Source organism: Dendrobium catenatum, unplaced genomic scaffold (assembly GCF_001605985.2).
Source record: "Dendrobium catenatum unplaced genomic scaffold, ASM160598v2 fragScaff_scaffold_1721, whole genome shotgun sequence".
Classification (NCBI taxonomy): domain Eukaryota; kingdom Viridiplantae; phylum Streptophyta; class Magnoliopsida; order Asparagales; family Orchidaceae; genus Dendrobium; species Dendrobium catenatum.
In genome coordinates, this window is record NW_021320183.1 from 306,550 (window position 1) to 330,015 (window position 23,466).

General features: G+C 37.1%; 1 protein-coding gene and 1 long non-coding RNA gene across 5 annotated transcripts; one reads left to right on the forward strand and one right to left on the reverse strand.

Moving 5' to 3' along the window:
• The first annotated feature begins 411 nt into the window (after positions 1-411).
• On the forward strand, positions 412-3,924 carry LOC114581402. Its single transcript, XR_003703329.1, has 2 exons — positions 412-822; positions 3,579-3,924. It is a non-coding gene; the product is annotated as an uncharacterized LOC114581402 (long non-coding RNA).
• LOC110113520 lies at positions 2,269-16,891 on the reverse strand. Of its 4 annotated transcripts, none has more exons than XM_020846141.2 (5): positions 16,804-16,891; positions 16,619-16,696; positions 10,385-11,049; positions 4,015-4,190; positions 2,269-3,141 (listed from the first exon to the last, which is right to left on the reverse strand). In XM_020846141.2, the coding sequence occupies exons 2-5, from the start codon at positions 16,638-16,640 to the stop codon at positions 2,598-2,600; spliced, it is 1,407 nt and encodes a 468-aa protein (XP_020701800.1). In that variant the 5' UTR covers positions 16,641-16,696; positions 16,804-16,891; the 3' UTR covers positions 2,269-2,597. The 4 variants fall into 4 exon arrangements, with proteins under 4 accessions (XP_020701800.1, XP_020701801.1, XP_020701803.1 ...); XM_020846142.2 differs by having other exon boundaries at positions 16,619-16,700; positions 16,804-16,860; XM_020846144.2 differs by lacking the exon at positions 16,619-16,696 and having other exon boundaries at positions 16,804-16,878.
• Between the last annotated feature and the right edge of the window lie 6,575 nt (positions 16,892-23,466).

The window sequence follows — 23,466 nt, forward strand, 5'->3', positions numbered from 1 at the left end:
CGAAGCCTAAGGCCTCGTTTGATTAGGCTTTTTTCTCCATTTCCGTTTGAAAACGCCGAAATCAATTAGTATTTTCTGTTTGGAATCAAAGCTTAACAATAATTCCTTTTTAATAAACATCGTTTTTTTGGCGGTTACAAAATTCTTTTCGTATCTGCTTCTTTGGTCACAAAACGGAGTTTCGGAAGCGAATTATGTATTTTATAATAAAATCTCAAAAGCAGAACTTCTAAACAAACAATTTAAAATTACTTTCAAGTATTAATAAGCACTTTTAAAAATATTAGTCAAACATATCTCATTATTGAAACTCCATTTTATTGAACGGCTTTTTCTCAACCTCCTTTTCTAAAACTCCTTTTTATGTAAGCATAAACCGAATCAAACGAAGCCTAAGTTTCAGAGTAAATTTTCAGAAGCCAGATTGGATTTGTAAATAAGTCACTGCCCAGAGATTTCGCACTCATTTTGTGAGGACTTTATGATATGAGTTTTTGTGGGAAGAAGCGTGTGGTGTAGGTCTTGTAAGGGACGGACGGGCAGAAGGGCTGATTGGTGGGATTTCAGGGTGGTCGGAGAGGAGTTGACTGGACTGTAGAGGATTTGGGTAAAGGGAGAAGAGCAGGCATCGGTTGGAAGGGATTCGGCTGGGAGGATTAGGAGCTCTGAAGTATTAAGCGTGAAAGCCAGGAAGAGAACTCATTTTAACGCAATCAAACGACGACGATGGAGGCTGCTGGGTTTCGCTGGAGGTGATCGCAGAGTTCAGCGGAATTTGCGTAGATTTAATCAGAGGTTTTCCGGAGCTTCGACGAAGCCGAGGTAATTTGCATTTAATTGTGATTTGATTTAATTATTTTTTTTAAATAAGTTAATAGTAATATTAATGATCTGTTATTATTAATTATTAGTTTAAGATAACAGTAATGCGTCAATCAACTAAAATGACCTTGATTTGCCCGATTTCTTAATTTGCAGGTATTCTTCTAGTAAATTGTACTGATTTGTGTGCATGATTTTTGTTGGATAAATTGGTAGTGATTTTTTTAGTATTGTCAACATTTCAAACGCAACGGCGAAGTCCGTTTAGCGATTAGACGCCATTTGGGCATCGTAACGTGTCAATTTTCTTGATTTGCACGTGTTGCCTGGAGATGTGTGGTGATCTTCCAGTGTGACTTTAATTGATAAAATTGACAGTCATTTTTTGGTATTGTTGGCATTTTGAATGCAAGGACGAAGTCTGTTTTGCAATCAAATGTCGTTTGGGTGGCTTTGCGCACCAATTTTCTTGATTTGGGCGTTGTTGCCTTGGGATTTGTGTTGTCACTTCAGATGACTCCAATTGAACAAGTTGATATTGATTTTTCGGTGTCGGTGATGTTCCAGATGCAATGTCAAAATCCGTTACTCGATCGGACTTTGTTTTGGCGACGTCACGCTTCAATTTTAGGTTTCGATCGTTCCTTTGGACCGATATCGTCCGATTTGACTGCGAGAAATCCCCTCTTAGGTGAACTCAACATCCTGATTACAATAACGCAGCCCATTTGGCAATCGGAGGTCATTTAATCCATCAAGTGATGCGTCGCACCGATACGCACGTTGTTTGATTCATCTGTTTTGCACTTTTTTATACAATGTTTGATGTGTAGGGGTCAACCATATTTTTATAATAATGATAAATAAATGATAATATACTTATATAACATGTATTATAAAATATAATGCATATATATGAATAATTTAATATATAAAAAAAACTTTTTCAACATCTTATCTCTATTGCAATTTTTAGTAAAATTAGCTCAATTGCTCCCAATTTTATGGGTTGAGTGGTCTAGCCTTTAATTTTTATAAAAAAAAAATTGATCAAAATAGTCTTCTGCTTTTTTTATAAAAAATAAAAAAGAACAACTATATTAAAAAATCATCATTTTAATCTCTAAATTTTTAATAAGGAATCAAAATAATATAATTTCATTATCACGACGAGATTATTTTTACTCTTTTGTAAGGAGTTAAGGAACCAAAACAATCATTTAATATGATTGAAAATTATTTTGATCTTTTATAAAAAGTCGAGAAACCATGTCGATCATTTTCACAAGTTTTATAGGTTCATATCGGTTCTCTGTAACTTTTTTTTTAATCCATTAATTAATTTGAAACTTTCAACTCATCTTTCATTTGCTTCCACAAATCCTCATCATTCAGACAACCTACACCATAGCTTTTAGAACTGCAGTGTAACAAAAAACAATAGAATTGAGTACCAGCATCTAAGATTAGAGTTCCAGAAGTCAATACAGGAAATGCATTGATAGCTTTTCCATTATAAATAACAGAAAACAAACAAGACTCATAGTCGTCTGTTATTTAAGATAATAATTTCAAGTCTTCAACCATTTCTACACTATTTAAATCATCCTAAGCAGCATCTTATCCTTCAATCTCCTGTCAACAAGTCTAGAGTTTACAGGTTAGACACTCCCTAGAAATATCTTAGTTGCTAACATAAAAGTTTTCACTCTCTTAGATAGAAGACATATATGTATATATTTATATATATAAGTGAAGCAAAACCGAGTATGCGACTAAGCTTTATTGCTTCCACTAATCACAGCACCATGGAGTACTGGAGAAATTCTCAGCTTTTGTACAGAGGTAAGATCAATAGACTTCTTAGTTTCCTCCCAAACAAAGTAGTCACAGGCAGCACTGCCCGTCCAGTTTCCACAGCCAAAAAAATACCTTCCCTGTGTAGGCCCTGGCTTCCTAACCACACATTTACTGCTCTTCACCCCACAGAAGCAGTAGATGGCTCTCTCCTTCATGGCTTCCATGGAGGGCTGATACTGGAGGGGGGTTTGACCTGAAATTTTCTCTTTTGGCTTCAGGATTTGGGTAGTGGATGATGGATTGGGACGTTCGATTGAATGTTGTGTGAGAGAGTTGGTTATGGATAAGCGGAAACCTTGGCGCATGAGAACGGAAAGGAGACGGGCGGTGTTTCGAGCATCGTCGAGGCCACAGTGAGCACGGCCCTCCCATGCTAGTCCGGCCAGCTGAACCGCCTCCTTTAAATTGCAGCGGACGCCACCAAAAACCTCCTGAAATGGAACCTTTAAATTGATCCACCTGCTCATATTGTTGAAGAGCAAAATAGAATCATTTTGAAATCAAAAGTAACTCAAAACATGTTGAGACACCCCATAAGACAACTTGGGATTAGTAGGAATTAGGTTGTCAAGACTAGTCAATGAGAAAATGCTCAAGTATAAGGCCTTGTAAGACATGACTGCCATTTTCAGTAGTTTATGGTCAAAACTCACAAGATAGTACTACATCTTCCTTTATAAAAAACTGATTTGGAAAAAGCTTATGCTTCACAAATATTAGAACACGGCGCACAAGAAATTGTGAGCTGTATGATGAATCAAGATGAGGACATGAATTAAATATCCTCCAAGCAAAGTTGATTTCAGATCATCTCAACATTGGAGAATCTCCGAAGTCCTAGAAAACTTTTTTTTTTCTTTTTCTGAAAAATAAGGTGTCACTGTTTGAATGTGCAGGGAGATTTACCTACATCACATGTTTTGGGGAGCAAAATGAAAAAGATGAAGCTGCCGACAACATTATGCAAGGCAAGGAATAAATTGATTTGGTGTTTTTGCACTTTGGAAGAAAAAATAGTCGGTTAGTTGTCGGAGCTTTGTAGAGACTAAGGCTTCATTTGGGACGACTTTTTTATTGATTCTTATAACGGAGTTTTAGTATAAAAATTCTTAGTTTCAAGAAGCAATAAAAAAGACGTCCCAAACGAAGCCTGAGTAGTACATCACAACTATTTTGCATACTATGTGATCGTAATAATTTTCAAACTCCATAGTTATATAAGCAAAATTAGATCATACATTATAAAGCTTCTTTATTTGATATAATTTTCAAGAGAAAAAACGCTGAATTGAAGAATATTGCGAATGCATTAAGCAAACTTTGCATCCTTACTGATTAAAATAGTGAGGTTTCCGAATCCCCTTAAATCTGCACTCAGTTTCAAGCATCACACGACAATCCCAGTCAGACCATGTGACCACAGCAAAGTTTTTATGCTTAATCCCTTTGTCTTCCAACCATTTGTCATGCAAGAGCAGAGCTTCGCTAAGAGAAACACCTTTATCCACCTGGAAAGGAATGAAAATAAACATAAAAAAGGAAACTATCATAAGACATCAAAGACAGATGCAATGTTAAAAAAACATTTTATTTATAGCCAGAGCAAGAACTAGACGACTCTATGAAACCAAATAACTTAAAACTATTCTGTCATATATTTTTTATGGGCGCCAACAAACAAAAATCAAGAACCAATTCCAAGCCCTAGCCTAGTTAGCCTAAAAACCTTGTTTATGGGCGCCAACCATATATTTGGATTCCAAACCACCAACAAGTAAGCGCCTTCATCATCAAGATTCAAGATGCTCTTCTACACCCTTTATTACATTAGTATCGGAGCAAAAAGGCTCAAAGGAATTGGCTAAAAGGGAAAAAAATGCAATGAGCTTGATTAAAGGCACACAAGATGAAGTTCAGCCAGTTGGAAATTTTCAATGAATATGGAAATAAAGATGTCTTATTCTTCAGGTAAGATTAGTCTTGCTCATCTCAAACGTTTTAATTTCCTAATTTGATAGTTTTTCATGTAAATGATTTTTTTTTTTTCATACTGTTGGCAATTCTATAAGACTATAACATCAGCCCACTCCTGGACATAGAAGAATCCATATACAAAGAAAACCTAGACAAGGCCATAAGATCACTAATGATCAATGCTTCAAAATTAAAATTGAAGCTCCAACTGTTGATAGTATGCATGACTAACAAATTGATTTGCTCCAACAAATAGATGGTGTTTTTGGCCTGTTTGAGAAGGATGCTTATCAATGAGCTTGATTAAAGGCACACAAGGTCAAACTCAACTAATTGGCAATTTTCAAGGAAACTACAAATGAAAATGTCTTTTTCTTCGGGTAAGGTTAGTCTTGCTCCTCCCAATTCCTAATTTGATAGTTATATATATATTATATTGTTGGCAATTCTATAACAACATCAGCCCAATCATGAACATAAAGGAATCCATATTCAAAGAAAACCTAGATAAGACCAAAAGCTCACTAATGATTAAGGCATCAAAACAAAATTGAAGCTCCGACTTTTGATAGTATGCATGGCTAATAAATTGATTGGTTCCAATAAATGGATGGTGACCGGTCAGATATAGATGATTATTCAAAAATAAACTTTACAAATGAAATTAATTGATCTTACAAAACATTTACAAGAATAATACATTAGCTAAAGAATAAAGAGCTGAAGAATTAACCTAGCCTATGTATAAATGAAAGAAATGGTAAAAGCTAAAAATTGTTCCAAGTATTATGATAAATATGTGCATGACAACTCACTCTACGAAGAAGAACAATGCAAGTTGCACGTAATCTTTTAACATTTTTTGGATCTCTTAGAAAAAATAAATTGTAATGACTAAGAGTGGCAACTCACTAATAAATTTGTCATAGGAATAATACAATAAATTATAAATGTTAATCCTACGGATCCTGACACTCTAGAAAATGCTTTCCATTATATACTTTAATAATTGAAAATCATAAGTTGATGCCTAGCTTTAAACCGTACTTGCTTTCCTACTTTTGTCCATAGGTTTGCTGCTATAACTCCTCCACTTCCTCTACTTCTTCTAGTGCTTCTCAAACTAGGACCGCCTCCGAATCCAACTTTAGTGCTCAGGAAATTACTTTCTTTGAATGTCTTTAACAATGTAATAAGCAAAATCCATATAAATCCCATATAAATCCCAAATCCTTATCTTCAAAGAGACTAACAACCCTAAGCCAAAAATTATGAGAAAAAAAAAAGTCTAATATTCAACCTAGCTGTTTTGAGATGTATTTTGTGATTAAAATATAAAATGGAAGATTGGAGACATAATAGCTTTTTTCATGTGATTGTTATCTGTAATGATAAAAGAAGTGGGGCTGTTATGATAGAGGAAGAAACATGAATGTGATCAGTAATACTTCTCTTATTAGAGTCAACCTAAAACTTGAGCTGCATTCTTAAGCCATTTGATGTATGTTGAGTTAGCTATATCCCACTACCTATCACATCTAAGTGTCTTGTTACAATCAAAATGGATAGTTGTGTAGATAAGATGATGGGGACATCTGAAGCAAGCCTTAGCGGGTTTATCATCGGCATGATCGTGGACCGTTGGATGTGTTCCATAGTCTTTATTTTTTGACTTTTGTATTTTCTACATTTTATTCTGATATTATGTATTTTCCCAGTTTGTCTTGTTAGTTTTGGTTTTATACTATTGTTTGGGAGGGCAATTTGTTCTATGCTTATTTTTCCTTTTCTTGGCCTATAAATAGTGGCCTTAGTCATGTATTAGGAGATGATGAATATATGAAAGCTTATGCACTTGTTTTAAAATTTCCTGTTTGGTGAGATTGGCAATCCTAGAGAGTGAGATCTAGAGGAAAAGAAACACCCCAACAGCAGGTGTGCTCTTGGGTTATCATTTTCTATCTCCTCTTCCTCTAATCTTGTTTTCCAGCTTCTCCCTCCAACCAGTCGATTCTTCACTGCAGTTTTCCACTTCCCTGCTCCAGTCCATCACTGTCCTGCCACCAATCGGCCAACCAACTGCTAACCAAACAGTTCAAGCACTGTTTGTTGTCTCCTGGTTGCTCCACAGTGGCCAACAATCCCCAAATTCCAACCACCACTCATCCTAGAACCTTCCTCCACCCTCCCCTCATCCTGCCATGCACCTACTCCACACCTTGGAAGCCCAAAAGCCATCTTTTGGGGACTCAACAGCCACCCAATCATATTCCCTGCTGAAAACCCTTCATCTCCCAAAGATAATAGGAAAAGTCACTACCATTTTTCACCCCCAATAAAGCTCCAACCTTTCCTATTCCCCAAGCTGCCACCTAACTTAACTTTCCAGCTTTTTATTAATTACAATCCTTGTAGTTAATAAAACTTTTTCTCAACCCAATATCCAACTTTATCCTTAATCTCCCCTTGGAATTAATTTATTTCAGCTGCAATTACTTCTCCTGCAGCCTCCAAGGGAGGCATTAACCCCAACCAAGACTTAATTTTTTCTAATTATCTCATCCAACTTGCTGCCAACTAGGGGTACAAACGAGTCGAGTCGAGCTCGAGCCAGGGGTTGTTCGAGTCGAGCTCGACTCTCAGATACTAAGCTCGAGCTCGACTCGTTTCGCTGTCGAGCGGCTCGTCGAGCTCATTTCGAGCTCAAAATGTCGTCGCGTACTCGCCTTCGTTGCCGTGTAGACGTCCGTCGTCGTTGCGTACTCGCGGTTTGTCGTCGCGTTCTATGTCAAGGTCGCGTCCAACGACGACGTCGTCCGTCATCACGTCGTTCGCGCGTTCAATCGAGCTCCGAGCTTCGTCGTCGTGTCCAACAACGACGTCGTCCGTCGTCGTCATCACGGGCTCAATCGAGCTCCGAGCTTCGTCATCGTCAACGTCCATTCCGAGCTTCTTCGTCATCGTCGCGTCCAATATGTAGTCCCGAGCTTCGTCGTCGTGAGCTCCGAGCTCTGAGCTCAATCTCGTCGCGTCCATTCGAGCTTCGGCGTCGTCATCACGTTCGTTTCGAGCTTTGCCATCGTCGTTGCGTCCGTTGCGAGTTCCACCGTCGAGATCTGATCCGCCGTCGTCGTCCCGAGCTTGATCCTGTGAATCCCGCCAAGTCGAGTCGGATGTCTGTTCGAGCTCGAGCTCGTTAAGCATTTGAGCTCGAAACTGTGTTCGAGCTCGACTCGCGGGCTCGTTTAGCTCGGCTCGTTGAGCCTGTTGTCGAGTCGAGCCCGAGCCGGCTTGACTCGGTTGCACCCTTACTGCCAACCTATCCCTGCATTCGAACACAGTGAACTGCTACTGTCCACTTCCGTGAATTTTTATTCCGTCAGGTTACCTGATGTAGCTCTACGTCAGGTAGCTTATAATATGTCACCACGTGCTCTTACTCTTTGTCGCGCGGCCCGACGACCCGACTCGAACCGGAATCCGGGATTACTATGTTCGTGTATTGCTCGGTATAGACTCGGTATTGCTATGAATTACTCGGTATTGCTTGGCAATAACGAGAAATACAGCTCTGTGAAGATCAATACCGAGTAATACCTAAAAGAACTCGGTATTGCTCGGTATTGCTCGATATAGGCTCGGTATTGGTCTTCACAGAATGGTATTTTTCATTTTTGTCGAGCAAAATCGATCAATACCGAGCTACACAAACTCTCGGGTCCGTTCCGGGTCGGGTAGTCGGTCCACGCGGTAAAGAAAAACAGCACGTGGAGACATATTATAGGCTACCTGACGTAGAGCTACATCAGGTAACCTGACGAAATAAAAATTCCTTTCCAGCAGCCAACAGAACCATTTCGGTCAGCTGAAGGCAGCCACTACATCTACCAAAGCAAGGATTGAGGTTTACCGCATTCTTCTGAATCACAGGTTCGTTCCTTTCCTTTGAGCTTATATTTCAGCATCACCTCCATTAGTGGTTTCTTCAATTAAAGCATTGTTTCTCCTCATGTTTGAGTGTACTAATGAGCATGAGTGAAGGTAACTCTCTTAGTGTCTAATCTAAATATTAACTTTGGGATTTTGTTTTGCTCTAAGTTTGCTAATCTTTGTTTTATTTAAATCATTCTCGCATCAGGGTAAGTGATTTCGTGCCGTGCTAAGTTAAATCCTGGAAATCTTTATTTTGTTCTTTTAGAGGTATTTGGTTTATATTTTGGAATGCTAATTCATCTTTTAGTTAATCCATAAGCATTCTAACTTGCATGTTACTACATCCCACTCTGTTCTGCATCATAAGATTTGACGTGATATCCTCCCTATGGACATTGCCTACACAATTCTAGGCAGGTCTTGGCTCTTTGATATGGATGCAATTCATCAGGATAAAGAGAATGTTTATGTTTCTTAAATTACACAATAAAATAACATAATTCCTGCCAACCAAATCAGTAGAAAAAAAAAAACAAGTTCCACCACATAAATATTCTTTTAAACATAAACTATAATTATCGTAAAAGAAGACTATCAAACTAAAATTGATTGTGATTGAACCTCGCACTTCATCCCTCACTACTCAAAATGACTCCCTCCCGACATGCATTCCAATATCCTACTGTTAGGATTCACATTGAAAATAACGTTGTAATAAGTCAAGAAAATAATTTTGTGATGATGACTCTCTTCACATATTGCATGCCAAAGTAATCCCCACACCGAAAGAGACTCACATGCATGGCGTTATCAATAACCATATCTCTGAGCTTTCTAATATTCTCTTGATGAGCTACCTAATGAACAATCTTACGAGAGATAATACAACCTACTGTGAATTTTATTCCAAGGACTCAATTACCTAACCTACCTCAATATAGGATAAACATAATTATACATGTTGAGATCAAAGGCAAGTAGATGATATCTATAAGAAATACTTCCCGCAAGAAAGTCATAGATTAATTGCTTAAACTTTATGTTGCCAATGTTGAATGTCTTGGAGTTCTTAGTTGGTAGACTTTCATGGATTTTGGTTGATCTATCGTGTTTGTAGCCCATGCTTTACAGTTTGATGGTACAATTTTAGGATCAAATGGAATATGTTAATGTCTAACAAAGTCTCTCGGCCTCACCATTGGTACAGGGAACTATGGCTCTTCTCACTGCTATTAACTTGGTGGGGAGGAGCTACACCAAGAGAAATTCTTGGGTTGATCTCTTGATCTTTATTACTTAGATTGTTAGTGTGTAGGATTAAGAACTCTATTACTTCAGTATCACCTTCAAAAAAAGTAACTTAAATGGTACTCTGATATCTTCCAAATGACTGATTTATCTGAAACCTAGCATTTTAAATTGTGATGTTATCATAATGCTAACTGCACCTTCGGGATTAATTAATTCATACTAGAAAACTCCAAAAGTCTCAATTATGAACAAAATGTAGCAAACTATAAACGGCTCCATAAAAAGGTATTGTATAAATAAACCAAATTTTCCCTTCTATTCGTAGAGGAAATTACAAGTAAAAGCTACCAAAGTAAAATTTAATCAATTATCAACGCTTAAATGGTATGGGACGAAGATATATTGAAGCTTTTATACTTAATAATACCAGTCGAGACAATGGAAGACATAGAAAAGCAAATACAAATGATATCAGTCTTCAATAAGCAATGTGATGTCGCTGTTAACTGTAATACAATAGAAAGAGCTGTAGAGTGCCACTTACCTGAATTTGTTGGATGCCTGTGAGCTCCTTGCAGAAATCAGTCAGGAGTTGATGATGCACGGGCCTAACATATGTTTGGAAGGAAGCTTCTTGACATCCAGTACAACTATTAACAAGAACAGATGGAAATTCAATGATCTCTTGTGGATGTAGGATCTTATCCTTTTCGCAGGTTGCTTCAAAGTCAATAACCACGAAATATTGAAATTCTTGAAACTGAAGTTCATGTGGGTAACCTTGAGGAAACATCTTGTATGGCATATAATGTATTTTATGCTCAGCAGGGTAAAAACCCTCACTGTTCATTGGAAATAAATGATTGTCAAATACATTCATATGGTGCTGCTGCTGCTGCATCTGTATACCAGGATAGATGATTGGCCACATCAAGACTTCTGGTTGGTAAAATGGCATGTTCTGGCTTTGATGCAAAAGTCTAGATCCTTCCCTGCTAACTGAGTAGTCTGAATGAAAAAAATAAGCTGGAGGTACATCAATATCTTCTTTAGTCTCAGGAATATCTTCCATAGCATTCCGAGTTCCCTGGGGCTTCACGTCAGATGCCTTCTTAAAACAGCTAGCGTTCCCACTTCCCTGGGACTTCACGTCAGATGTCTTCTTCTTAAGACAGCCAAGGGATGCCTCGATGTTTGTTTGCATGGTCCCTGCATTCGAAAAGATTAAAGAAGCAAAATCTATGAAATTGCAGGCAGACAAAAGATGAGTACACATGGGAACCTAGGCAAACTATTGCAGCACCTGAAGGAGTCAAGTATGATAGTTCTTTATGTTATCCTCATCTGTGATGTTACATTTCCGGTTCGGTTATTCCTATTAGTATCGTTTGTGCTATACAAACATATGTAAAGGTTCCACATAGAATGAATAATGGCACTAGCATACACATTCCTGATTTCCCATCAACTTATCTACAAAAAGTTAGAAACTTTTTTTTATAAACTCATCATAGCCTAAACTTCAAGTGTTTGGGAGGTTCACATTCACTGGGTGACGAATAAACAAAACATGAATATTTTGGTTTAGTTGTCCATAATAGTGTCAAAGAGTTTTCAAACAAACCGTCCAGACTCGAGCTCAAAAAGATTTAAATTTGGAAGGATTTAACTTCACCCAAGATCAAATCACTCAAGAAGTTGAGCTAGCTAGGCTCAAAAGGAGTTTGATTCTGAGTTGCCCAAATTCATTTCAACTTGGCTTGAAATAAAATAAAAAAGAGAAAATGACCAAAATGGTCCCTTAACTCTTTAGGAATGATCAAAATGGTCCGAAACTAAATTAAGGGGGCATTTTGGTCCCTCAACTCTTTAAAATGGGACCATTTTAGTCCCACCAATTTAGTTAAGATTTAATGGTATTAAAATGAGAGGTAATTTGGTCATTGTTTTATTTTAGATATTTATTATATGTTATTTTCAAGTAAAAATTGCAAACAATTAAACTCTAATAAATCTACAAAATATAAAATTTGGATAGCATCCACAAAACAGAAATGAAAAAATTTATTCTTCAAACTCAAATGTAACTGCCAACAAAATTTCTTATCTATATAAATAATTAAAATAAATCAATAATAATGAAAACATATGGCAAAATAAAATGGCAAGCAACATATGCACACGAACTCAAAATGCCAAAAAGAGTCAACAGAGTGCAAATGTAAAAAAATAGTACATAGATATATTAATAATTCTAGTATGAATAACAAACAAATAAAAGGTACAACATAAATCAAATAAAATATCTTTAACTAGTAGAACGAGATATGTTAAAATAAGCATAACGAACAACATATAAATGTATCCATAATTCAAGTTAGTATGAATCAAAATTTGAGTCAGACGCATAAAACAAACTTAACTTGTTTTTTTTTTCAAAGTCAACGTTAAGCTTGAGATACAATTTCAAATGTCTTGAATTAATTTCAAAATCAAGCAAGTTTTGAAAGAGTTTTGAGTTTCAACTAATATCGACATGCCTAGTCCCACAACTTTAAAAAGGTAAGTTCAAATATGAATTTTGAGTAGCAAAATCTTTCAATGAGATGAAATTTTGTGACATAAAAAACCTACTCAAAACAAATACTATCATGAACAACAACAACTACTACTTTATACCAACCACTTGAGGTTAGCCTTATAATTCTCAATACTCCATTCATTCTTATTAAGTATTGTATAAGATGTTAAATCTATTTTAGTCAAATCTTTTAATATAACTTCTAATAATGAAACATCAGTATAGCTCTTTCCTAGTAAATTATTTCACAATAACTTTATTTGATCCACGTATTGGCATATCTTCCACTTTTTTATTTGCTTTGAAAAGCTCACTCAACCTAAGAGGAGTATCATTAGCGATTTCTTTGGGAGAAAGGCTAAATATGTTAATCAAGAAACAAACTTCTCCCTTATTAAAAGAATTTCTAATCATGGTTCAAGGCTTTTACCATTGGTTAAGCCCCATGGGTTAACAAACCGTTCCTGCCATGTGATACAACTCCCGAATAAATAGTAAAAAAAATTACAAATAAATTTTATGCTGCAATAACTTACTAATTTGGTCCAACCTATTGCAAAGTTTTCAAGTAGTTTGCTTCTCAGAGGAGTTGAAGCAAAATGATGGCATGCTTTATCAAGATCCCAAGTTTACACGGTCTAAGTTTTATCATCTCGCCTTTATCTAAGTATCCCAAGGATATTATTTTTTTATTCAAATGATAATTTTTGTCAATGATCTCCTTCAATGAGACCTAATAGATCAAAGATGAAAAACTTGCCCAAGAGGGCAAGTGCCAACATACTTCATCTTACAGAGAGCTTCACAAGCTATCAAATGATTGACCAACTCATACACATGGACATTGGGGAACAAAACCAATTTGAACTTGATTGATTAAGTGGCTTGGTAGCATGGGCATGGGCATCAGCCTTGAATATATTTGCAGACTCCTCACTATCATAAGTGTTTTGAGGGTGATAGCTAAGGTCACATTTATGGTAAATTAGATTCTATGTGAGCTCTCGTGGGCTTTGACTTGACTCCCTTAGCAATCTTAAGCAGGAGAACCAAATGATCAACTCTGAGCAAAGAGTAGCCATCCAATATTTCTGGCGATGTTTTATTATTTGCATCTTATTTTAGGTGAAACCAATGTTAGATGTTTTGGAAGGCCTTAGACCAAAGGTTCTGGTCTGGGCATTTCTTTATTTGGGTCCCCTCCAGTTACATTGATCATGTGTCACCCCTTCTAGGTAAAAGAAAATATTTATACCTAAGAATTCTTGTAGATAGTGTGCAAACCACGTTTAGAGTTGGGATTGTTGACTAAGCCTTCCTAGGTAAAATATATGAAGCCCTCAATGTCATGGCACATTTATTGAGGTAAATTTTCTATGTATTGACACATTTTGAAGAGTTAGAGGCCTTCGAGAGAACAGCTTTATTGTGCAAGACTACTAATCTTGCCTATAAGGTTCCTAGTGAAGTTTATAGGTTGTTTGGGTCACATTTATTTATTTCCTTCATAACAATCCTCGAGTTAACTATTTCTCTATGTCATATCATGTACTTTTATCACAGATTAAACTTCTAAGAAATTACAGTGTTTACTTTCAATCTTTTGTTGTGCATGTGGTCGTCAATTTCAGAACAAGCTACTAACTATCCTATTTCATTTAATTAACCTTTTAATTCGCTATTTTTCTATATTTATTATACTTCGCTAATACAATGCAATTAGATGTTTTGAATGAATTATGTATCTCTCCATGATTTGGAAGAACTTAGAAGTTGTTACTTGATGTGGTCTGTCTTTGGCCTAGTAAATTGGGTCTTCAGCATTATGTTTGATACAAGTATATAAAATGCATAAGTTGGAGCTCTTGGAACAATAGAAGCTCCGATTCACTTTCCGTCTTTAAGCAAAAATAACTTTCATACTTCACTTAGCATATTATGATTTAGAAACACTGAAATAGAACTTCATTACTTTTCAATCAACCAATCATAATTAGGTGAAATATACCATGCTAATCCATTAACTTATTAATATTATGAAGATCATTGCATTTCCAACTTTGTTTATATGCACCAATATATGATATCTATTGCTAGAGCCAAGGTTTATAACCAATTCAACCTCCTCAACATCCACCAAACTCACAACTGCACCTAGCCAATCATATATTAAAATTTAAAAAGAAAAAACTCACACCAGCAACTGTTGATAAATCACCATGCATATAGCTGCTACAAAGCATACATTATGAGATTTTATGAACTAAGCGGATTCTAGCATCACATATTTTTAGGATTTTTTTAAACATTTCAGAATATTCTAAAAGCATCCAAATTTGTCCTAAAACTTATATAAGATTCCCAGAAGTTTCCATTAGATGTGAGAAACATTTATCAACAAGTTTACAAAATTAAAAATTCCAAGCCATCACAAGAAGTTAGATCCACTACATTGGAGGGAATCAATTTGAATTTCTCAGAGAAGGAATGAAATTTTGGAAATATTGCATCCACCTTAACCATGAAGCATGGCTGGATACTTCAGTGGGATTAGGTTGATTTCGAAGTCCAATATTCTAGTTTTTAGAATTGGGTAGTTATTTCTCAGGGTAGTTTCTACTTTCGAGAAAATTTGATTTTTGAAATGTAATTTGAATTACACTATTTAAAGGTTTTGTATTTTGATTTAAAGGGATATATGTAACCATTTGGAAGTAACAAATGATGCTTGGTTCCCAAACCGAAGCCAGCACTCTAGCCCTCTAAAGGTTGTTATGCACACTATCTAAAAGAGAGCAAAACTAATCCCTCCTTCACTCCCACCTCTCCAATTCTCTGTAACTAACCAATGTAGTTCTCAAGGATAGCCAAAGTTGAAGTTCAAGATGAGGGTTGACCACTTCAATGGTGGGAATCAATTTGAATTTTCTAAAAGAAAGCATGAAATGTGGAACCATGGGTAAATTTCAAGCAAACATCTTATTCATGAAGCATGGTTGGCCAGTTTAGCAGGATTAGGCTGATTTTGAATTTCAATTTCCTAGTTTTTAGAATTGGTTGCTATTTCTTCAATTAGATTCTGCTTTTAAGAAAATTTCAATTTTAATTATAATTTGAATTTTTCTTTCGAGAACTTTCTTCCTTTTTCTTTAAGGGGATCTATGTAACCATTTGGAAACAATAAATTATGAAATAAAGTGCGGTCCAAGGTTCCCAAATCCAAACTGTCACTTCATCCATATCTACCAGGGTTGTCAGCCATACTGCCCAAAGGAGAGCAATTAAGCCCTCCTCTCCCTATTCTCAAAATCCCTGCAAAAAAGTAAGCTACTTCCCACCAATATCCAAATTAAAGTTCAAGAAGGTCGAACAAAGAATTTATGAGGAGGGCAAGTCATTGAAGGTCTCGGCCAAACCTAGGAGGACATAGATGAGATTCAAGATAGTCTAACATCATCATCATCATGAAAGTTTGGTAATGTCTTTTCATATCCACTTAGCAAATCATCATAATCATTTGTACTTACAAATATCTCAAGCACATTAATAATGCTCAATCACTCAACTTGACCAACAACAATTGACATCTAGATTCGCTTAATAGAAAACACTTCTATGATATACTTGCAACTTTTGAATCACTTTTGAACACTTTTGGCTGATTTGATTTGTGAAACTCATATCTTCATAGTGCTTCAGGTGACACACCATTACACATCAACATGCAAAGACTTTCCCCCAAAATTTTCATCGTTTCCACTTGAAAGGTGTGACAACAACCTAAGCTGGCGGATTGGAATTGTTGTATCATAACTCACGTGCCCAGGCCAATAGATCAATAAAGCAAACAGGAAGATATGATCAATCAGCAGTGCACTTTAAAAAAAAAACACAAAATATATAAATCAATCACAAATACATTCCCCTGTCCGCATAGCCTGATAAAGGATAATTGTGATCGCAATTCTAACATGTAATCAATCCAAACCTAAGATCTCGCACCGCCCGATACCAAAATCGCATTCAACTGAGCCCAAACATCAGCTATCACTCCCCAAGGACATCGTCCTAGTCACACAATTAACAACGCTCGTGATCTCTTCAAAAACTACTGCACAATAACAATAGTAATAAAAATTTATATTGAAAAGAAAAAAAAAACAGATCGGTAGCATAGAAATTTAACTAAAACCCTACCTTTATCCTCCTCATCAATCATGATCTTGGAGACGGTCACATTCCTCAAACGCCCAAATCAGATTCCCATCCCTCGACCTAACTCCAAGATCAAACGAAAAACACCGAAATCAACAAAACTAATTACATTCCAAAATTATAAATCGTTTTCAAAATCGAGCATATATCTCCCCTTCCAATCTTACATGTACGTGAAGCATCCCGGAAAGGAAAGGAGGAACGCGCGAGCCACCGATCGAGGCATAACTCGGCTTCCCTTCCTCTACGATATTAATTGAGATCCGTAGCGCAGGCCAAGCTGCCGTTACAATCCAAACAGCAAACACCGCAACAATTCCCACGTGTCTTCATATGATAGTGACTTAAAAACTATTCAGTTTATCTTTAGATTAGTATTTATTAGGGGTGCAACCGAGTCAAGTCGGCTCGGGCTTGACTAGCCGAGCTAGTCGAGCTCAAACACAGTTTCGAGCTCGAGCTCGAACAGGCATCGGACTAGACTAGTCGGCTCGACAAGCAGCTCAACTGGGCGGGATTCACGGGAACGAGCTCGGAACGACAACGACAGATCGGATCTCGACGGTGGAACTTGCAACGGACGCAACGACGATGAAAGGGCTCGAAATAGACGCGATGATGACGGCGAAGCTCGGGATTGAGCTCGACCATAACTGACCTCGAGATTGAGCTCAATGATGACGAGGACGATGGACTGAGCTCGGAACAGATGCGAAGATGACGGTGGAGTTTAGGATTGAGCTTGACCATGAAGGACCTCGCGATTGAGCTCGACGATGACGAGGATGATGACTGAGCTCAGAACGGGCGATGACAATGACAGTGGAGCTCGGGATTGAGCTCGACCACGATGGACCTCGGGATTGAGCTCAACGATGACGAGGATGACAGACTGAGCTTGAAACGGACGATGACGACGACGGGCTAAGCTCGACAACGACGACGGACTAAGCTCAACGCGACGACAACATTTTGCGCTCGAATTGAGCTCGACGAGCCGCTCGACATGGGACGAGTCGAGCTCGGATTTTGAGCTCAAGTCGAGTTCGAGCTCGAGCTTGGTATATGGTAGTCGAGCTCGACTCGAATAACCCTTGGCTCGAGCTCGACTCGACTCGTTTGCACCCCTAGTATTTATACATTCTCGTAAATATCCTTACAAATAAAATTTGTTCAAAGGGTGCTGCCTAAAACCCCTTATAATAAAGACTAAAAAATACATGAAATTGGACAAATTACCTAAAGATTTATATAATAAGTAATTTCTTTTTATTTTTTCATGGGGCGCAATTACCCCATGGCCTTAATGTGGATCCGCCCATGATTTATATTAAGTGATGATATCTTAACCAAAGTTTAAAAAAATAATTAGTTTTGATCTTTGGGCAAGATGATTGCTAAACCCATTGAATTATTTTGAGTAAATATAATATAAACTTTTTATTATTGTGTTATACTCATCTTAAAGTAAAACAAAAAATTGTGATGTATGTAATGAATACATTTTGATTTTCCGCTAATTTCTCACATGAAATATGGGCAATATGGATGTTGGAAATGTTAGTTTTGTGTGGAATTTGATTTTACTAGGGTTGCAACTGTGTCAAGCCGACTCGCGAGCCAGCTCAGACTCAACTCGATAACAGGCTTGAAGAGTCAAGCTCGAAGGCTTATCGAGCTCAAGCTCGAACAGGCCTCAGACTTGAATCGTCGGCTCAACGGCAGAGCTCGCGTGTTGGAAATCCTAATCCACAGAGCTCGCGAGCGGGAAAATCCAAATTGACGGAGCTCACACGAGGATCTCAACGGCGAACAAGCTCTGGACGACGACAGGTCCTCGGGATGACGTCGCCAGAGTTCGGGAAGACGATGGAGATGATCTGGACGACGATGTCCGTCATTTTCAACTACGAGCTCGGATCCTCAGGACGACATCGCCTGAGTTCGAGAAGATGATGAAGAAGATTTGGACGATGACGTCCGTCATTTTCAACAACGAGCTCGGGTCCTTGGGACGACGTCGCCAGAGTTCGGGAAGACGGTGGAGAAGATCTAGACGACGACGTCCATCATTTTCAACAACGAGCTCAGGTCCTTTGGACGACGTCGCCGGAGTTCGAGAAGACGACGAGAAGATGATGAGCTCGGGATGACGGATATTGACGGCGGAGGTTGGGAAGACATGCACGAAGACGGATGAGAGACGACGAACGCGACGACGAGGGACAGAGTTTGAAAGCAGAGCTTGGGACTGAGCTCCACGAGCTGCTCGACATGAAGATGAGTTGAGCTCGAGCTCGGTATTAGATAGTCGAGCTTGACTCGAACAACCCCTCGCTCGGTTTCAACTCGACTCGTTTTCCGCTAGGTCATATTGTTATCTGAGACCTAAATGTCATTACTCTGCACTGCGAGTAGAATTGGCAATTTATCCTTCATTTCAGTTTGTATTTACTTGAAGTGATGTGTCATTGGGAGGGACATATGCGTGCCTCTTTGTCTGTTTTGAGTGTAAAATTATAAAAGAAGTAAAGAGAGGCAATGAACGATATGAGCAAAGAGTTCTATATAATTATAGTAAATATTTTGATGTGGTGCGACTCAATATTTTTATTTTCAATTTTGAATTTTTTCACGTTAATCCTGATATTTATTTTATTTTATTTTATTTTTTTCTTATTTGCTTCGCTATGTGATTTACTTTCTAACATGAGAGTTCACAAAAAAATAGCAATGCAAAATAATGATATAAAAACTAAAGACAACATTAAAGGTGAGGTATCAATAAATGACTGAACAATATTCAACTTTAAAAAGAAAATCCAATTTCATATTGACCTAATTGAATTCAAGTTAGGTTTACCTTGAAACTAAAAATAATAATAATAATAATAAAAAAAAAATTTTACCAAATTACTATCGGGTCCAAGTCAAAAGATACTTTGGGTTGTACGGGCTCAGGTCAAACAAGCCCTAAACCCTAAATAAATTGGGTCGGGTCGGATCAGCTTGTTGTCAAATAAATTTCAGCAGAGTCAACTTCATATCATATTCAATTCTAACATCAACCTAAATTGACTCCCGGGCCGGGCCGGGCCGGGCGGACCGGTGCCTCGCACAAACGCATATTGGTGTCGTGTTCCTTACGCTTGAACATGGGCGGCACCCGAAACACCCAACGACTGGAGCCGGGCCCACTGAGCAAGTGGTGGTCCCCACTCCTTACCAACCTGGACCACTTTGTGAATCAACGGAGTCCGCTCTACACGGCAACTCAAAGAGTCAACAGACTAATTAATCACCATCCTTTATTAGGCATAAAAAACTATACGTTATTTTTATAGAGAAATAAATTTCCTCGCACTCCTCCATTAAGCCTCATTGATAATTATAATAAATTTAACATTTAACATTTTAAATATGAGTTAAAAGATCAAAATAATGAATAAAAAAGGACCTCAACAATTTCAAATTTTTATTTTAGTTTCTTGAGATTTTAAATAGTGATCTGGCAAATTTATACTTTTACGTAATTAGAGACTTGTTGATTGCTTAACATTCGTAGTAATTAAGTTCATCTTCAGCAGAACTGCATAACATCGTATGTTGTTCGTCATTCGCTGCATTTGAACTCCAAATCTCACGCCAAAATTCGGTAGGTGAACAGTGTGACGTCAATATTGACGTCGGACTATTCACCTATACAAAAAAACCCTCACTTGAGAATTTGGGGAAGAAGAGAGGGAAAGAGGAGAAAATCGCACGAATGGGGAGAGAGACAGTTACATTCACAGGAAGCGCGCGAGGGAGGAGAGAAATGAAGTTCGATTGGAGATGAATTACGTTATTTTAAAGTTTTACTGCATTTTAGAGTGTACAATGAGTTTTTCGGCTGGAGATGCCTTAATAGATATGGAGTTTTAAGTCCTATCTTTAGACTAACTAGCAAATACATAGATAAAAGATATGGGGTGCAAGAACCATAAAAATACAACATATTTTTTTACATGGGAAATCCGAGAAATAAAAAAATGATGGGGCATGACCCAGTTGAAATCCGAGAAATAGAAAAACAATGGGGCTTGACCTAGTTGAAATGATTCCACTAGGGTTTATAGTTTATTACAAATAATGTCAATAATCTAAAGAAGATGTTAGTATAATCATTTTAACTGCACTAAGCCGCATTCTTTTCCCTTTCTTATATTTTCATTTAAAAAATATGAATTTTTTTTATGATTATTGCACAAATCTTTTTTATCGATGTGTCTGTTGGATCTTTATATAAAATTAGAATTTTATATTTAATATATTTATATAATTGTGAATATTTTTGACACACAACAATCCTATTTTAATCATTAAAAAAATAAATGATCAATTGAATCATTTTCTCTTTTAAATATGTGAATATATTAATTATCAGCATTTAATGCTAGCCTTGATGTCAGTTTTTATTATAATAATGCTGCACTCCACCTCTTCCCTAGGGGTGTCAATTTTGGGTCATGGGTCGGGTTTGGGTCGAACCCGAAATTGACCCGACACTATTCGGGTCAATCCGAACCCGACCCGTTTTTGAAAACGTGTTGAGTTTTCGGACCCGAACTCAACCCGCTTCGGGTCCGGGTCAACCCGACACGACCCGAATGACCCGTTTCCAACAAAAAATGGCTAGTTTTCGGGTCAAAACGGGTCAATATCCTCTTTTTCGGGTCAAAATCGGGTCAATCTTGGGTCGTCGGGTCAATCTCAGGTTTTCGGGTAAAAAATGGGTCAATTTCGGGTCAAAGGGTTAACCCGAACCCGACCCAATTTTTGAAACTGGTCGAAATGTTGAACCCGACCCGTTTCGGGTTCGGGTTGACCCTAACCCGAAATTTTTGGGTCGGATTTGAGTCGGGTTTTCGGGTCGTGTCAAATATTGACACCCCTACTCTTCCCCACCCAACTTTGCCAATATTATATTTAGAAAAATTTAAATTTATTTGCAATAGATATTTAAATAAAAAGAAAAAAGAAAAACAAAACATATATGACGTTAACATGAAAAAATAATAAAAATAAACTAAAAATTATTATTTGCGTCAATTAATCATTTGCTTGGTTTTTAGTCAACGAGATTGTTTAGTTCAATATTTTTTTAGATAAATAATATGATTTAAATAACAAACTTAATTGATCCGATACTAAATTTGCAATGTAATTGAATCTAAAAGATATGTGTTTTTTTTATGAATATTTAGAACAATTAAGATAAACTCATATATACATCATATATATAAGATTCGATCGAGATCATTATTAACTTGCTCGACCATTTTTCTAATGAGGGGGTAACGAGTGACCAATAAAATGAGCATGAATTTTGAACGAGATGGTGAGTATCTTTACTATTGGGGATTGTGTGCATCATCATTGGTATCGATGAGCGGCATCGTTATTAATGTCAATGATAGAAATTGTCCTCGCTAGTGACTGCATATGTCAACACTGGTGTTAATGTTGGGTGTCGACCTTGATGTTCTTGCAAGCAAAGCTCTCAATTCTCTTTTCTTCATGTAATTTCATGCCAACCTCTCCAATATGTAGAGTTGTTTATTTATATATATTTTTAGAGATGCATTCTATTCATTTCAAATAGAAATAAAAAAAAACCACATCAGACAATATGTGGTTAGATTCGGACCATCCGAGTTGGAGCAGAGGGAGCAGCGGCAGGCGGCAATGATCCACTTTATCATATAACATTTTTAGGCATTTTATTACCTTAATGATATTAGAATTAAACAATCTTATACATTTTGAATTTGTCTCATTGAGATGCCTATTTTGAGTATAAGAACAAAATATTTTGAGATTATTTTGTATATCAAACAATATCATGAATTTTCTAATTGTACTTTTGAGTGCTTGATTTATGTTCACTTGGACTTGCATCATGAAATTTTGAACATTTTTTAGTTCATTTCAACATAATGTTCATTTATGTATAAGTTTGCTAAATGATATTCATATCTTGGAACCTCAAAAATCTTAAGATCCACAGAGGTCAACCGCAACCTCACATGTATGTGAAAAAAAGGGTTCTAAGTTGCTTTCATTCAACTCGACTCTTCAGCTACCCTCTAGTGTTCTTCAACAAGAAGGACCTTGGAGTCGCACTCGGCCCTCCTCTCCATGAGGAGGCCTCATAAGGATTTTTTATACGTCATGTATTTGGGTCACCTAAACCATCCCATCAACTTCATCCCCTACCTCTCCCTTCTAGAATATTGAGACGTAATCAATTAAAATTGACCCACATGAATTCTAAGTGTTAGCCCTCTGTGTAGCGGATGTCACTGAAGAACAGCAAGACACAAAGCACCAATCTTAATAGCCAGAATATGAGTCGTGAGCCATGATAATATAACGTCTAAGAGTGTCTCCTATACGTCTTCTCTTTTTCAATATTGTTCAAGTCTCAGCGTCAATAATCATCACACATCAATGTCCTTGCCTCCACAACTTCATTTTTTGTGGGTCTAAACCTATAATGACATATAGACCCTTGTGTCATGACCTATAATCATTACCAAATAGATCTCTAATCCAACACAAGTGCCAATGAAGAGAAAACGAACCTTTGAGCTCTCTTTAAGAGGAGCAACAAAATGGAGCATAGGACACAAAAAAGAGACACAAATACTCAAAAATTGAGGATAAAAATGAGAGCCAAATCGTGTATTGCAAACATAAAGCATTTTTGCCACATGCTAGGATCACATTCGCTATTTCTTGATCTTTTTTCTATCTTCTTTCTCTTCTTCTGTCACAATGAGGATCAT